This window comes from Sander lucioperca, chromosome 5 (genome assembly GCF_008315115.2).
Source record: "Sander lucioperca isolate FBNREF2018 chromosome 5, SLUC_FBN_1.2, whole genome shotgun sequence".
In the NCBI taxonomy this organism is placed as follows: Eukaryota; Metazoa; Chordata; class Actinopteri; order Perciformes; family Percidae; genus Sander; species Sander lucioperca.
Genome location: NC_050177.1, coordinates 27565067 through 27583566, shown reverse-complemented (window position 1 = coordinate 27583566; position 18500 = coordinate 27565067). Strand labels below are relative to the sequence as shown.

Below are 18500 nucleotides of genomic sequence, written 5' to 3'. Positions count from 1 at the left end.
ACAGACAGACAGACAGACAGACAGACGTTCCTGCAATTTATAGCTAGATAATAAAATGTCTCTTATGATTTATGATCTGCTATGATTAAAAGTGAAAGAAAAATGTATTCAATGTAATGCATATGCTGCTAAATGACAGCAATGATTATTGTCTTAATTAGTTTGACTGTATATTATGCTTGTATGGATATTTAAAAGTCAGTCAAAGGTGCAGAGTCAGTTCAAACCCAGCAATTATATTGCTTACTGCTGGGAATGTGCAGGGCCTGTAGGTTGTGTAATTCACATGGATTTGGGGGACTAAATATTATTGATTTTTACATTTTACTAATATAGGCTATGTCTGCTGATTAATGTGTCTACTAAAGCCCAACCAATCCAGTATTGGATTATATCAACCAATATTCTTTTTTTTCACTTTAACAAAGTCCTAACACCAACAAACGTTTTTGATGAGGATATCTTTTTGCACATTCCATCTCTTTTGTTTCAAACGCTATACAATTCTTTTCATTTTCTAAAAACATATATAACATATACACATGTTCCGGCTCAAATTAAGCCCTGACTATACTAATATTTTCACTCGGTGTACCCTAGAAATCTGGTAGTAGGTAGTGAGGTAGATTTAGGTTGGAAGCATAGACTAAATGGTTGTGAGAATTGGAATAGAATTTGAATGCGCCTTCGCGGCCGCCGTACTTGTTGAGTCTGAACCATAGACAGTAAAACAGGGAAACTGTAGTCTACTAACGTTAGCCGTGTTAACTACTTTACAAGCTAACTAAAGCGATGGCTGAATATTCTCACGTAAAATCAACCAAACTGGTTTTGAAAGGTTTTAACAAAGGGTAAGTGTTTCTTTAACTTAGTAAGTTAACGTCATTGTTATTTAGCTAGCTAACTGGGTTTCTGTAACCTAACGTTATGCAAAAGCTAGCTGATGCTAAACGTTATTGTTAGCTAACGTCAGCGTTAACGTTACATGAAATATCCTACTGTTTATTTCAGATTAAGCCATGCTTAACGTTAAACGTTTAACTATCAGCATAGCGACAAAGGCTGCCGCATATCTTACATCTTAATAGGCTGTTACTAACACGTGAGCCCCTTTAATAGCTGACGTTTTTAGCTGAACATATCAACCGTGGTTCAATTTGTAACACACTATTTTGTCCAAATGTAGCTAGCTAGTTTAAGCATCAGCAGAAACGTTAGATAACCTCAGATCAGACAGTTGGCGCGCAGGTGCATGAAATACTAACTGTTAACGTTAGCTAACTATTTAACTACAGCCTGTTAAAAATAACGATAAATACAACAGTTTACAGTTACATTACAAGATGCCAGAGGCCAAAATTATGTCTTGGAGATGCCTGAGCAAAAGAAAATACACATAGTAACGTCAACGTTATTCAGTTTATAATCACGCCCAATGGAGAAAACAAATATTTTCATTTCTGAAACTAAAAAACAACACAGTCACAGTCTCAAAATTATTTACAACACCCACACCATGAGATCAACCCAAACTAAAACCCTGACAAAGATTAAGGAAAAACATTACTCCAAATCTAATCAACATGGTATCAACAATTCTCAAATTAGAGTATAGCTATGGCAAACTATTGATTTTATTGTAGGCCTAGATGTAGAAAACCTCATAGTAGACACAAGAAATTGTTCAGAGAAAATAACTTCCAAGAAAGAGAGTGATAACACTACAAAATATTACTAAAGGCTAATCATTGTGTAATGTAAACATAATAAGGGACTACTTTGACTGTTATAAAGCAAACTGTGAATAAGTAAAAGAGAGAATAATTACGAACCACACAAACCAAAATACAAAAACTTTAGCCTGTTTTTATATTGAGGCATTCTGGGTTTCATATTTACAGGTAATCATTTACAAATAAATAAACTTAAAAAGCATTATTCTTTTTGTTGTTGTGGGGTGTTGTGGTCTTGTTTTTGCTGGCCTCCAGTGAGTGATGTACAGGTGTACTGTGACTAGGGATGTAACGGTATGAAAACTTTACCTCACCAAAATTATCACGGTTTTCTGTATTATCGCGGTATTTTTAAAAGTGTGTTCCATATGTTCAGAAAGCACTGATAGGCCTACACAAGCTGAAATAGTTTCAAAAAGTGTAACAGTGTTTATTATATTACAAAAATATAGGCAATAGGCTTGTAAAAACCATTGAAAACTGGCTACTGAAACACTGGCCCGCTTTAGGGTGTCCAGAAAGAACTTGAACCAGTCCAGAGATGTCTGACTTTGAGATCCAGGAAGATTTATTTACAACTCCAACATGAAGTTAACTATGAAGTTGTATTTGACGTTACATTTGAAGTTGGATGTGCTTCTGAAATATAAGCAAATATTAATGCACATTAATAAGCATCTGACTTACTATGAACATTATTTACCAAAACTAAATGTTATAGCCACCAGCATATAACAAGAAACAATACTAAGAATTACATTAATTTCTCTGTAATAATTAACATAAATGTAACATATTGCTCATTAACATAAACTGAGAATAAGCCACATCTATTACAGCACACATATCCATAACAGAGCAATCAGTGTAATACACCTTTAATAGCTAAGCACGTGGCTCCACAGCGCTAGTCTGTTTACTGGTGATTGCACCTTGCTAGCAAATTGCCCTAACACAACCTGAATATCAACATGTGGCTGCACAAGTAATATTAAACAATCTGCACATCTATCAGCTATGCAATAAGAAACACAGCAACAGCAATATTATCAATGTAATATAATATCTCTCTCTCTCTCGCTCTCCAAATGTCACGTTGTAACACGGGCTAATTCCACATCATAGCAGAACACTTATTGAAGATAACGAGGCAGTAAAACCCATGACAATTTAGCAAGCTACAGAATAGTTTTAACTTAGGTTCTGTGCTACCCACAGCACTTCAACAAGTCCAAAAACGTTAAAGGCATAGAAAAAAGTCCGTTAACATGCTGTTACATTCTGTCCCCCTTCTCCTGTCTGAGCGCAGTGCGCGGCAACTTCAGGAGCCTCAGATGAAGCTGGGAAGGATTAAACACAGGGTTTTCACATCGCGATAATAAGCATATTTTAAATGAAAAGGGTAATTGTTACCGTCAACATTTTTACCGTGGTTTACCATTATACCGGTAATCGTTACATCCCTAACTGTGACATCACTGTTGGACGTGGCTTGAAGCGTTCGATCCGAGAGTGCAGTGAAACTCTGCTTTTCCGCCTGGTGTTAGGTTACTCTTAGTCAACAAGGTTGAAAGTTTTCTGAAGGTCCTGCAGCCCGTGTCCTAGAACAAAAATAAAAAAAACTAGAACTGCAAGCAGTTATGACGGGGCCCAAGCCACCCACGGCAGTCGCCACCGACGCCTGGGGGAACGTGCAAAAACGGAACCCGAAGCCGGGCGGCGGGGAGGCAAACGTTGCTAAACATCGAGAGGCGCGAGCCGCGACGTCTGCGGTACGCCGCTGTTGGAAACGTAGCGGTCACCAGTTCACCTCCACGCATATACGGACTACCTTTTTAAGAATTCTCTACAATAAACAAACTTCTTAACCGCCCTGACCGCGGGAGACAGCAGAGAAAAATGAGAGAGTGACCGAGAGGGTGGAGGGGGGAGGCAGGTGTGGTGGTTGAAGGAGCAGGGGAGGTGGTCAAGTTGTTGCAAATGGCGTCATAGGCGCTGATTTATGTTTTCCTCCATGGGTGCTTCGTGGGAAATTAAGAATCAATGCCACCAACATAACCAATCACACTATGTCAGACTCTCCACTTAGCACCAACTTCAATGTTTACTTGCACAGTATCGGCGCCTATGAATGTTGAGAGAAGAGTTGCCTTTGTCCACTGTGAAGGTTGTAGCAACTTTGTCAAGTGGGTTAAGAAGTTTATTGTAAAACACCGGGGGAGCACACAAAAGCAAAAACCAAAACCAAAACGGTAGGAGGCAAACCTCAGTAAATATTGAAAAGTGTGAGCTGCAAGGTCTGTGGTACATTTCCATTGCAAATAACCCATTAACATTGAGTAAAAGGGCCAAAACTCGTCTACCTTGATTATAGCGCCCCCTAATGGCCGATCTTCGCCAAATTTGGTACAGAGCCTCAGAGCGGCATGCCGAACGAGCACTACAAGTTTCGTGTTGATTGCATGTACTGTGGCAGAGAAATTGCAATTGCAAATTCCCCATTTAAATGCATTGAGGTATTGGCCAAAACAAATAAATGTTGCTTATAGCGCCCCCTAAACGCCGATCTTTGCCAAATTTGGTACAGAGCATCGTAGTGGGATGATGAACAACAATCTCAATTTACTTGCTGATAACATTTAATTTGGCCGAGATATGATATGATGGTGTGTGGTAGCTAGCTAGGAAAATTTGTTTGGTCGTCAAATGCGCAAACTTTAACGTAGCAAAATTCCTTGGGTAACATTTGGTCACGTCCATCTGGAGATGCTACATACCAGGTTTCGTGCTGATCCGTCGCACGGCAGTGCTGGGTATCTTTTAGCGGTCGACCGATAGTGGATTTTACCGATACCGATAGCTAGGTTGGGCCGTATTTGCCGTTAACCGATTAATCGACCGATAGTATTTATAACTTATACAGTTGACAAAATACATACATTGTTTCAAAAAAAAGTCCAGATGCTTTTGCCAATAATCAAAATAATAATGTCATATTTATTGATATTACACCCACAGCAATGCTACACAAGCATGTGTGTTGTCTAAAACAGTTCTACATATTTGGAGTCATCCAGTGCAAAAATAAACATAATGAGCATTATAATTCATATAAAGGACAAACTATTTACATTTCTTCAAAAAATGCCCAAATGTATGCCAAATATCAAAACAGTGACGCCATTCTTCTCTGTAGAACGGTTTAGAATGGTAACAGACGATCTCTGACCTGGAGGGATCTATCTTTCCCACTATACTCTTTGTTCTCGCATGGATGCCCATATAAGGCGTAATGTGTGACGGACCTGCCTTCCCATTGGTTGAAAACATAAACAAAGGCACCTTGTCGGTAGCACCTACTGTCTATGGGTAGCACGGAGTTAGCGGCAGAAATGACCAAAAACGTGATGAATTATGGACATCAAGTGGATAAATCTTGGATGTAACAGTTTGGATTTAATGCTCAACAACCCCGAAAAAAGGCACAAGTTCCAGGCTGGATAGAAAATCACCTGTAAAGGCTAGAAAGACACCAAAGACACCCCTGTGACGGCCAACTCGTTAGCCTTTAGCTGCAGCAATCAGTAAGTCTCGACGTTTAACTGTTATTAAATTATCTAAATATGAATCAGAGGTGCCGTTTGGGATCGTGGACGAGCCTTTAGGGTTCTGATTCTGACATTTGGGTCGGACTTGCGTTTATTTTTGTCAGTGTTTTAACCGCTTGAGGTAAGTTAGCCTACTACTAATGTTTGTCATCTCAGCCTCGAAAGCAAACATACTGTTGTGCTGTTCTTTCTCTACTAATGCAGCATCTATTCAACAAATTAATAACTTTATAATGATATGACAAAATGTACTGTATACATACCTTTTTGCTGTCGATGCTTTAAACGTGCATCTGATGTCAGCCTTCTCCGCACACCATGTGCTCTCCGTGCAGCACGCAGTAACACGTGTCGAAAATAAACAACACGAGGCATCAGCTCTCGCATACTGTGTAATGAATGACAGCGCGCGCTTCTCAGCCGCTCCAGCAACGGACGCAACCAGGAAAAACTATCGGTATGGATTTTTGCCGATAACGATAGTTCCGCCAATCAACTATCGGTGCCGATTAATCGGCAAAACCGATGAATCGGTCGACCTCTAGTATCTTTCAAAAAATGTTGATGCCGGTACCGATACTGTGACTTTGATACCGTTCCTGAATGATACTTTTTTCAATACCAATTTTATAAAACAAAAATAAATTACAACATTACACATTATGCCACAAGTCTTTTTATTTATTTGTCAGCTCCTACTACTTGAGCCCCGTCTCTGTGCGTAACGTAGAGTTTTTCCTGCCTGCCTCTACAACTTGTAACGTTAGACAGCCAATCACAAGCATTATTCGATCTTGGTAGAACCGTGCTGCATGCTTATTGGCTCACAGACGCTGATGAGATTTGCTCCATAGTTATTCAAATTTGGTATTGAATGACGAGGCATTGTTCGATACTCGATACTAAGGAGGTAATTTGGTCGGTGCCTAAAAAGTATTTAATTCTGTACCCAGCCGTAAAGTCTTACAGTTGCGTTATCAAGAAAAATTTATTCACTTTCCACAAATGAACTTGCCAGCCTGACTTGCAAGGCCTACCTGTGTTATTAAACATTTGGGGAGCTAATTACTAATGAACACGTTCTTTGATATTTTATTATATTTTTTCACAGGAAAAAGAGAAAGCATAAAGATAAGAAGAGAAAAGCAGGAGATGAAGAACAAAAAGCTGATATAATTGGTAAGTACTCTCTGGTAGGTCTACTGTATTTCTAAATTATAGAAGCCAACCAAAGAATGTCTATCTCATTCATTTTTCCATAAGCAGTGAATATTCTTGTGGCATGTACTGTAGATGGGTGAGACAATCAGGGCGACAGAAGTTCTGTTTTATGCTCTTTGCAATATGGCGGGATGAAATGATCACGAGAAGTTCAATAGAATGAGTAAAATCTTTCATTGTGGTATTTGCATATCAAAATCGTTGGAGGCCCAAATCTTTATTTTCTTTTTTGTAATTGAAAAGAAATTATTTATTTATTCAAAGTGATTAAAAAAACGTGTAGTGGTCAAGTTACAAATGATACATTTACCGATACAACGGACAAAAACTATGTCTAAGACAGAATCTAATCCACTGACAAACTTACAGTACTAATGCAACGTTGCAAGTTTGCAAGTACAGTATATCACAGAGTTTAAAAGCACCAGCTACAAGTAATAGGTATGCTACACTGGAATCCATTGCATAAACATTTTTTCAGCTGATTCCAAGTAAAAAAAATCCTAGTATGTTTTATAACTAAAGTTTTTAAATTCTCCTGAGTGGATAAGGCACCTTAAGGTTGCTGTGGCTTTCGAGCACACAGTGCTGCCATGTGTTGTTACACCTTGTGACATAGGCCTTTCTGCTCACCAGCTGGTTGGTGGTCTGTCAGCTGCTTTGGGGAAATCACTGGAACGGTTGCCATAGAGATGCAGAACAACGCTTACATCCATGCCCTGGATAGCGGGCTCTTCACACTCGGTGCACCACACAAAGGTAAGAAAACAGTGGAGTGACAGTGAGGTCATCATGAGTCAGGTCATTCAAACAGCTCTAGTGACTTTCACTCAATTTGATCAGTTCTTCTCAGCACAGTAGACTATTTCTTTATTGAGGCAGTATACTCAACTTAACTGTACTCTTTAATTGTTTTTCAGCATTAAAGCATGTATTTATGGGCATGAAATAATATTTTGTACTAATTTACACCCAAGATTTCGAAGTTTGAGTTATTTTCAGTTGGCATTTTCTGCTATTGCTGGCTGTATGATGACAATCATTTCTATTGCTTCAGGTCAAATTTCTCTCCATACTTATTATCAGGTGTCCATGGGGAACACTTGTAGTATTTTTGCCCTTAAACCAGGTACATTTCTGAGCCTGAGAAGGACACATTTTGAAGTGTTTTTTCAGGTAATGTTATGTCATGTGTACGGTATCAGGACATAACATAAACCAGATGGAATTGGTATTAGAAAGGAAATTTATTCCAGAATCAGGCAAATAACAACAAACAGTGCTCAAACAAAAGGACAAGTGGGCCGATGGGTGCTGCGGAAAACAAAAACGGAATATAACAAAAGGAGATCTTCAAAAGGGAAGACTATTTCTAAATCTAAATGAAAACGAAAGATTAAACAAAACACCTCTCTAACTTAAATACTTGGTTAAACACAAAACAGTACTCACAGCACCCCTGAACCTAGTGTGACTAATACAACACAAATTGACTAAATGCAGGAAGGATATCAGTTTTTAGAGCTTACTCCTAGGCCCACGTCCTCACACTCTCAAACAGTTTTTCCACAAAGTCTGGTCTGGCAGCTGCCCTCAGCTGCAAACAATTAGGCTCTTTAAGCTGGAGGCAGAGTTGATTGACTCCTCTCGATTGGCCAGTCAGGTGGTGGCCTGCCGCACCAATCAGCAGCTCCCTTCTCCAGGCACTGGGCGGGGCTTTCCTGGTCCATCCAATCAGCAGCACGGGATGGCACAGCCTGCTTTGCATCTCATATCATTCTCCATTATACCATACACGAGGGTGTTGCCGGCAGCCGTAACACTCCCCCCCATAAACACAAACTCCAAGTTTGGGTAACACACAAAACAAAATACAACATATCTACACCAACCTTTACTGTAACCTGGACAGCGCATCAGCCAGCACATTCTCGGAACCCCTCTTGTGGCGGACTTCTAAATTGTAGTCCTGCACAAGCAGCGCCCAACGCATCAAGCGCTGGTTGTGATTGTACATTCGGGAGAGAAAAACCAGAGGGTTATGATCGGTGTACGCAACGATCGGAAAAGAGCTAGATCCAACATACACCTCAAAGTGCTGTAAGGCCAACAACAAAGCAAGTGTCTCTTTTTCAATGGTTGAATAGCTAAGCTGATGTTTATTAAACTTTCTGGAAAAATAGCACACCGGGTGATCTCGGGGGAGCTAGAGAGCTCGGAGACACTAGAGAGCTTAGAGACACTTAAGAGCTCAGGGAAACGAAAGAGCTCGGGGACACCCGGACGAGCCCCCATTTATGTTACTTTCTGCTCATTTAAGTAAACAACAATGCGCTCTGGCAGACATTTTTTTAAATCCTCAACCAGAAGTAATTCTCTCAGAGAATTGAAGTTATCAGCAGAGCAGGCAGCACACCACTTATCAAACAACACACCCTTCTCTCTAGCATACTCAGTATAAGTCTGATTCTGTGATTTTCTATGACTCCTAAATTTCTGACGATATGCCTCAGGTACTAGTTCATAGGTGCGCAGAATAGCAGACTTCACAGACTCATAATTTAAACTCTCTTCTAAAGAGAGCGCTGCCATGGCTTCCTGGGCTTTGCCATGGAGTTTACACTGGAGCAACAGAGTCCAAACGTCAGTCGGCCACTGTAGAACAACTGCAATGCGCTCAAACACACTAAAGTAGGAGTCAACCTCAGATTCCCGGAACAACGGCACTAGAGCAATGTGCTTGCTTATATCAAAAGCCATGGTAATTGGACTGGCAGAATTTCGAGTGGAGGGGGTGGTGAGTGACGTACCTGGAGCAGTAGCAGGCAGGCTTTCCGCCCCCTGAGAGCTTTCAAGCTCGAGCTTCTGTAGCTTTACGGCCGTATCAGCCTCTACTTCTAGCTTCCTCATTTCAAGCTGAAGTTGCATGTGCTGTTTACGTTCCCGTTCCTGAGCCTCAAGCTGGAGACGGGCCAGGCGAACCTTTACACGGGCCTCATCTCTGGAACGAGCACTGCTTTCTGGGGATGGATCATAGCGTGGCAGCGTGACTGGTGTTTTTAACCCTCCACCTACCTCGCCATCCACCCTGGAGACTGCTTGTGACCTAAGGGTCTGCACACCCTCTGTCTCTGCCGAGACAGCCACAGGAAGCGTTTTTAACTCTGTTAACACAGGTAACACAATCAACCCACTCGCCACCAAGTTAGCAATAACTAACGGTTTAAGATCTCTTTTTAACGTGTTTTTTGTTACCGGAATCTGGAGGTGACTCGCTACAATAAATAAGTCATCTTTCCTACATGCATTTATTTGCTCAAGAGTTGGATTGGCTATGAATGCCTCCAAGTCAAAGCGCTCAGAAGCCATGACACCTAATCAACAAGACAGCTGCACCAGATAACCAATTAATGTTTTCACTTACCCTCTTCCAATAAATATCCTTTCACCAGGAACCAATTTAAGTATCCCGGACAAGCCCCCATTTATGTTACGCCCCGTAGCTAGGGGTATCAGGACATAACATAAAACCAGATGGAATTGGTATTAGAAAGGAAATTTATTCCAGAATCAGGCAAATGACAACAAACAGTGCTCAAACAAAAGGACAAGTGGGCCGATTGGTGCTGCGGAAAACAAAAACAGAATATAACAAAAGGAGATCTTCAAAAGGGAAGACTATTTCTAAATCTAAATGAAAACGAAAGATTAAACAAAACACCTCTCTAACTTAAATACTTGGTTAAACACAAAACAGTACTCACAGCACCCCTGAACCTAGTGTGACTAACACAACACAAATTGACTAAATGCAGGAAGGATATCAGTTTTTAGAGCTTACTCCTAGGCCCACGTCCTCACACTCTCAAACAGTTTTTCCACAAAGTCTGGTCTGGCAGCTGCCCTCAGCTGCAAACAATTAGGCTCTTTAAGCTGGAGGCAGAGTTGATTGACTTCTCTCGATTGGCCAGTCAGGTGGCGGCCTGCCGCACCAATCAGCAGCTCCCTTCTCCAGGCACTGGGCGGGGCTTTCCTGGTCCATCCAATCAGCAGCACGGGATGGCACAGACTGCTTTGCATCTCATATCATTCTCCATTATACCACACACATGGGGGTGTTGCCATTATTGAACTTAACTATTAATTTGATTAATTAAATGCAATTTTGCATAGAACTGCCATTTTTGGATATTGAAAAAATCTTTTATGAATCTATTGGTCCGTATCACCCAGCCATACCCAGGAGGAGGATAAATCTACATCAGCACGGAAGAAAAAAGTGGGACTTTGAGAAATGGCAAAGCAGGATTATGATGCAAAAATAGCATGTTTGTAAGCTGTTCTGCATTTCAGTTCGTCTGCATTTAAGATGGAGATGCAAATTCTGAATCTGCTCACTTCTGCCACAGTTGTAAAAACTTAAAGAACTTTTAAATGTATTTAATGTATTTTAAACCAAATTTTGAGCATACATCTACTGTAGGCTCCAGGCGTTGTCGGGATGATGGGCAGTAAGCAGTAAGCAATGAAGTAGTAAATCCAGACACCAGACCGAAAAGGCTGAACAAGGGTTGAGTTGAGGGTATGGGCAGAGTTTTCACTTAGTTCTGCCTCCAGGCACTTCTGAGGGAGTTTTGCTCATGGAAACAGTCTGACCGAGAAAGAGACACTACTAACAATTAATTCTGCCCACGTTTTGTGTGAAACAGTGAAAATGGCTGGGAGACTGAAACATCCCAATTCCCTTAGTGAGTCCTCATCTTCTGCATGCACATACGCTCATTTCTAGGAGATGAAAGAGGATGTGAGCTAGCAGTATAGAAAGAGACTGTGTGGATGATACAGCGTTTTAGAAGACTACAAAAAGGTGTTCACATTCATCTACAGGTCGGAGAAAACATGCTGATGTTCTCTTAGCCAAATCCAAAGGTCACCGTCTGACATATTCCAAAGATAATCAGCCTTTTTGAAAAGCAGCTTCTGTCACAGTTTTACCTAATGTCTGGCAGGCCCTGCTCTACCTTGACCTGGTGCCTGTATGACTCAGTACAAATTGTGTGAAAACTTTGATTTATTGTAAAGGTCAGGAAGTGGCCTAATCACAGGCAGGTCACTTTATAAAATCATGAGGAACTCAGGAGACCTCAGTTTAAAATAAAGCATTTAAATGCAATGCGACAGTTCCTTTCCATATCTTATTCCAAATGTCTCAGTGCTGGTGAAATGGACCCAGATCAACACAGCACTACATTGCCAGAGGGTTTGCATGATTAATTACAAGAAATGCATTACTAAAACATGAAGCAGGTCTCAAGTATAAACTTGCAGTGAGAAGAAATTATGCACATTTAAATAATGGCACATAATTGTTACACGTTAATTAATCAAATATTAAACGATTGTTTTTGTGTGGCAAAAGCTTTTTTCTGTCTAAACTAAAAGATCAGTGCCCAAAATATGATTTTGGGTTAAACAGCTTGCATCACTGAATAATTTAATTTGGCTGTCGGCCTGCTGCAACGTTTTGTTTTTGTTTTAACAGGTAGAGAGGAGACTCATTAATAACAAATCTAAGCAAATGAAAAATTCTGTACATGAACCATTATAAAGCCATTTGAAAAGCAATGTCAATTTTATTTGTCACATGAGCTAAATGTAATCCCATCAGCTCCTTCAGAGTGATACTATACGCGATACTAACAACCGTAAAATCTTTAGAAGGTAAACATTGTTTTATATGTTTCAGATGATGAAGGACCTGACCCTCCAGAACAGTTTACTGCCATCAAGGTCTCAGACACAAGGTGAGTACGCAAAGACAAACTGCACCTTGTATTTGCATCAACAGCGAATCCTTCACCAACAGATTTGATACTCTGCTTCAGCAGGGACTTCTTATAGTGTCTAAATGTACAAAAGTAATTTACTCCTTGTGGAGGTGCTGCCTATTCTGGAGCTATTTCTTCAGTTGTGGATCTCAGATTAACTCTCTACTAATATTATTAAACTTTTCCTGTTAAATCAGAATATTCTGGAAAGCCATAAAAAATAAATAACATCAATAAACATAAGATTAGCCTTTTTTATGTTCCGTCTTTTTGAGGCAGACTGTTTGAGTGTTCTGCCATCGTAGAATTCCGTTCCCTATTTTTGCTGTTGCAGGATAGCCTTAAAGTCTGGATATGGCAAGTACCTGGGTATCAACTCTGAGGGTTTGGTAGTGGGGCGCTCTGATGCAATTGGCTCCAGGGAACAGTGGGAAACAGTCTTCCAGGAGGTGAGTGGATCTTCTAAAGTTTCTTCAAATCTTGGTGCACATGTGTTTATTGTTGCTGTTGGCCAGCAGGTCAATTTGAATAAAGAAGAGGAAGGTCTATATATATATATATATATATATATATATATATATATATATATATATATATATATATATATATATATATATATATATATACACACACACACACAGACCCATGTGCCAATTTCTTTGTAGCCCTTTTAGATTGTTCTCTTTAATATAGGTAATTGAGACATCTGCAATTTTTTGGGACACACTATTAAAGGTATAGTCTTTATGGTGTGTCTCTCTGTGTCAATATTCTAGATGGATATAATGGATATATGGATAGAAATGTTGAAGTATTATCAGTTAGCCTAAGTAACTAAATCATTGTGGCTTAGTGTGCAGTCATCTTCTCTTCAATACAAGTAGAGCTGAAACAATTCATTGATGAATCGATAAGTTGATAAACAGAAACGTAATCGGCAACTATTAACTACTTTAGTCATTCTTCAAGCAAAAATGCCAACATGTCACTGGTTCCAGCTTCTCAAATGTGACTATGTAATGTTTTTGTTTGTAATGTATGATAATTAACTGTATTATGTTGGTATTGGATTGTTGGTCGGATAAAACAACACATTTGAATATGTTAAAATTGGGACGGGCAGTCTTTTGACCAGGCAATCGAGAATTGAGAAAATACTGCAGATTGATCGATAATGAAAATGAGTTTCAGCTGTTGGTACAAATAATGCAAGACTACATGACAGTGCAAAGAATGCTGGAATACATATTGTATAGATAATGTAGAAAATAACTATACTTCTTGAATTGTATGTAAGTAAACAAATATTTCCATGAATGCCCATAAAAACAAATATTAGTATTTGAAATAAATCCACATATTTTTTGCCGTAGTGGCACATCATGTAAAAGGGGACTCGTTTTTTTTACCGCTGTCCCCGCCTTTCACAGCTCACCTCATGGCTGATAGCGTTTAGCCCATGAGAGATAACACTTAGCTGTAGTCATGAACAACTCATTCATTATGCAGAACTCGTCTGCCTTATCACTGTCGCGCACTGCTCGCCTTGATGCTTTGTTGAACCTATAAACAACCTGCCTGGCACAACCTTGAGACCCTTTTACATCAAATATCAGGCAACCTTTCATGCCTGTCACAACAACCAATCCCACTGCAATTCTATCTAATCTACTGCCTCCTCCACTGTTTTTCTTTCTGTTCTGCCTCAGGGCAAAATGGCTCTCCTGGCAGCAAATAGCTGTTTCATCTCCTACAGTGACAGTGGAGACATCGTGGCCAAGAGCAAGACAGCAGGGGATGGTGAGATAGTGAAGGTGATGTGTAAATTGTGTTCTTCCACAAGGTTTTATTTTTTTTTTTTTCTTCCACAAGGTTACATGTTAATCCTTTCATTTTAAGCATGCAATCTCTGTGGGGTCCTGACTGTTGAGATGGAAGGTCTGACCTCACTTCAGGGAGTTCACAGTAATGATATTTAATGCAAAACTTCTCCCTTCTTTCTTTTTGTTTTTTTGTTTTTCCCCACTCTGAATGATGAGCAGATCAGATCGTGTGCGGAACGAGAGGTCAAGCGTAAAGATGACATTGCAGAAGAGGACCGGGGCAACGTGAAGTCTTGTGAGGTCAATTATGTGTACGTAACCTCCACTGTGTATAACTTCAGTTCTGACTTAATACACAAGCAGCCCAATCAACAACAAATGAAGCAAACCCAAGTTGGCTTCTCTCTGCATATAACTTTCAAATGAACTGTCTCTGTAGGTCCAGTAGACCCTTTTGTGTTGCATTCAATGTGAAATTTCAGAGCCAATCAGATATTCTTTCGGCCAAGTACTTTCAAATTAGGGCAGTGGGAGGAGTTGGCTGTGTGTAAATTAAAGAGTGACCAGACAAATAGAAACCCTGCTACATTGCAATGCAATCCAGTCCAACAGTCCTGTAATAAATACAGTATTTGTTAAAAATGTTAGAAACACAATACATCCACAAGGGGACAAGACAGATCTGAGGGTTCGTAAGATGAAAAAAAAACTCAATAGAAAAAAAAAACATAAACATATATTCAAGGTTGGCTACCATTGCCCCACAATATAATGCACCATCACACCACTCCACAGTACAAAAACACCACATCCTCTAGAACAGTGGTTCCCAACCTTTTTTCCTTGGCGCCCCCCCTACTTATGTCTAAGAAAAGCTGAGCGAGAACAATAATATATAGTTTTTATACCGACTTTTGTATACATTATATATTCTAGTGTATTATCATTATTTGTTAAACGTGCAAATTTTTTTTTTTTTTACCTCAACCTCAAACCAGATAAAGACTTGTGCACCCCCTGTGATCTTTGCCGCCCCCCTGAGGGGTGCCCGGACCCCAGGTTGGGAACCACTGCTCTAGAATTACCAGTCTTATCACGTCCTCTGATAGAGTGTCAATAACCATTGAAGGTTTTACAAACATAGTGTTTGTTCCTCGACTTTTGTTCAAGGATTCAACAAATGTATTGTCATCGGCATTAAAATGCCACCAGAGCTCTCCAGTCAACATGTATACACAGAATACAGCCACACAGTGTTGCATACATACAGATACAAACAGTATAAACAAGCATGCATACAAACAGTAATACAAAAACTGAATAGTTTGTATTGTGTAGGGGGTTTCTATTTTTCTGGTCACTGTTGTTTTCTGTTAATTCACTTGGTCACAAGATGAGCTGTTAGTTGTCATGAAGATGTTTTAGTTGTTATCACATGACCTACGAAGTAATTTTAGTCATGTTATAACAGTTTTTATACTTTATACAAACCTTATTGGTTTACTAAAATGTCTCATAAGTAATCCATCTAGCCATTTACATGTGGTAGTGAAATGATGTGCACATACATTGAAAATATTTTTTGGTTAATGGGTACAGAAACATTTAATTTCTTTTGGCTTTCTTGTTTCTCATGTTTTAAACCATGGAAGTGACTTTTTTAAGTGCTATTTTCCTTTTAAGCTATTGACACATCGTATCAATAATTATACTTGTGTCTCACAACAGCTTGAGGTTTTGTTGTTTAATCAGTATGCATTTCAGCCTTTAAATTGAGTGCTAAAGCACTTTATTCTGATTGAAGGAATTTAAGGGTGGTTTCCTTCCCATTATCTTCACATTGTGTACTGTGTACTGTGTTATACGACAAGATTTTGACAACAAAATCACTGGATTTGAGAAGATGCCTTTGAGCTATCGCCTCATCAGTCCCGCGCCTTTAACGATGCAATTGATGGTCTGCTGTTAGAGTGGGATGAGACAGCGACAACACCACATTTTGGCTTACGATGCTGCAAGTGTTATAAACGGCCCGTCTGTGGCCTATTAAGTTCCAGGCCATATGTCTGAAGCTGTTTTTTGCTTGACATGCTTTGGCTCGTGTTCCCGCTCTATTATTTGTTTTAGATGAATGCTGGGGAAATGGACTCATCATGTTGACATGTTGATAATGGCTGCCCTTGAGCCTGTGTCTTGATGGAGTGTTTAGCGTCTAAAATGCCTTTCAGGATGGAGTGCAGCTCGGGAATCATAAAACACAGGCAGAACAAAGAGAGACTAAATATGAAAGCATTTTCTGACTACATGCCTTGGTTGTTTGTGGCTACTGTGTTAGATATTTCAACATATTGTTAAGATAGCTTACATTAAAATAATTGATTATTTTAAACTGGCCCATGCACATTTAGAAGGGGAAATGTTCATGTAGGTTCACACTGACAGAAGGAGGAGGATAAAGTCCTCACTGCCTATCACAAATACCATGCAACATTTCTGGCAGAGCTTATTTAGATTTAGATGCATGTATAGATTCAAACTGAAATTTTGATTAATAAAAAGGATATTCCACCCTCATTAACACATTCCACTTCTAGCCTCAGCTGAATACAAACAATAGTACAGTATATGTTGATTTGTGGCAGCTAGTTGGCTTAGACATTCAGCTGCCACTATCAACATTTATATATATTCTGCTTTAGTTAATACTTGGGCTCATTGTCTGGATTTTCTTCCCCCAAAGATTTAGCTTCTTAGGGTGTCAGTGTGACGATAAGTTGTGAAAATGTCAGTAATTATACTAAGGGTGAGTGTGTGAGACATTTGCCTTTGCACATCCTTTTGTAATAGTCTTACAGTATTAACGTTGCTGTGTGAATTACAGGAAGAAGTTTCAGAGTTTTCAAGATCGTCGGCTCAGGGTTAACGAGGAAGACTCGTCCACGCTAAAGAGAGCCAGAACTGACGGGAAGTTTCACGAAGCTTTGCTTGACAGGTGTGGAAATAAGCTCATTAGATATTTACACCTAATTTATATTTTTGTCTTATCACTTCTTTAATTGTTCCTTCATGTGTGAAGGAAATTTACACGATACAAAAACCATGTGAAAGCAAAGAGGTACACTTTGCAATGTTTTAATTGACTTCCAGTTCACTCAAATGTTACTTTAATGTGTGTTCATAAGAAAATATAGAAGGAATAGCTTGAAATACCTATGGATAGTTGCTTTTGAAAAAGGTTCCAAATGTTTTAAGAAAAGAAAAGAAAAGAAAATACAGTTAAAATGTTAAGCTACAACTGAAAGGTTGAGTAAAAATTATAAATGCGGAGTATATAGCTGAAGTCAAAACTGATGAAGACCGAATGCTGAATACATTTCTAAATTATGCTTCTGCTATTGTTATATAGTTTACATTTTAGGCACACCTTTGTACATTTATATATAAGAGAGATTTGTGTAGCTCCACACAAATGTTACATAAAAGCATAACACTCCCACTGCAATGGGACCAGCCTCCATTCATTTTTTGTATGTTTAATTTGCAGCATTAGATGTGTTATTTGTACCAGTGAAAGCTCACAGGCAGGTAGTTCAGGTAGCCTCCTGCTGTCATTATTGATTGAGAAATATTCACATCATCTCATCTTAGCACTAATAACAAGTAGGAGATGTGATAATGTATGCACATTATTATATCTCACACCTGGCAACATAAATTGCAGTGAGTGTTAACAGAAACATAGCTGCATATCTACTGACTCTGCAACAAGGTATTAGAACCCCAATTATCAGTTATTTATTTCACTACAGTAAAATGTATTTATATAAAAGGAAACATGCCCCAGTTTTTTGTAATTTATTTTTTTAATTCAAAATATTTACATTCTGGGCGTTCTGGACATTGAATTAATAACAACAGAAAATAGATTGATTGCACAGACATACTGTAACCCTGAATGTAACATGTCTTTCTTTTCTTTGCAGGAGAAGCAAAATGAAAGCAGACAGGTATTGCAAGTGAAGACTCAGCTTTGTAGATTACTGCCATGTCTTTGTAAATGTCTTGATTTTATAGATAGCCATTTGATCTGACATTTAATGTAGTTTTTTTTTTTATATATATATTTTGAATAAAATTACATGGTCAAGTCAGTTTTGTTGGTGTTTGTGTGTTCGCAGCCAGTTGAATTCATCTGAATGGTGACATGTATAGAATTCAGATGACCCCATTTGCCTATGCTGTGTAAATAATTAACCACCATGTTTATTTATAAAAGATCAAAAGAAA

At 39.1% G+C, this 18500-nt stretch overlaps 1 protein-coding gene and 1 pseudogene across 1 annotated transcript; both read left to right on the top strand.

Annotated features, from left to right (window-relative positions):
- Nucleotides 1–18500, top strand: part of LOC116057041 — a 395907-nt pseudogene that overhangs the window by 266666 nt on the left and 110741 nt on the right.
- frg1 (FSHD region gene 1) lies at nt 611–18364 on the top strand. Its single transcript, XM_031277664.2, has 9 exons — nt 611–851; nt 6453–6520; nt 7199–7321; nt 12309–12366; nt 12725–12839; nt 14100–14204; nt 14433–14524; nt 17095–17205; nt 18197–18364. The coding sequence occupies exons 1-9, from the start codon at nt 793–795 to the stop codon at nt 18231–18233; spliced, it is 768 nt and encodes a 255-aa protein (XP_031133524.1). The 5' UTR covers nt 611–792; the 3' UTR covers nt 18234–18364.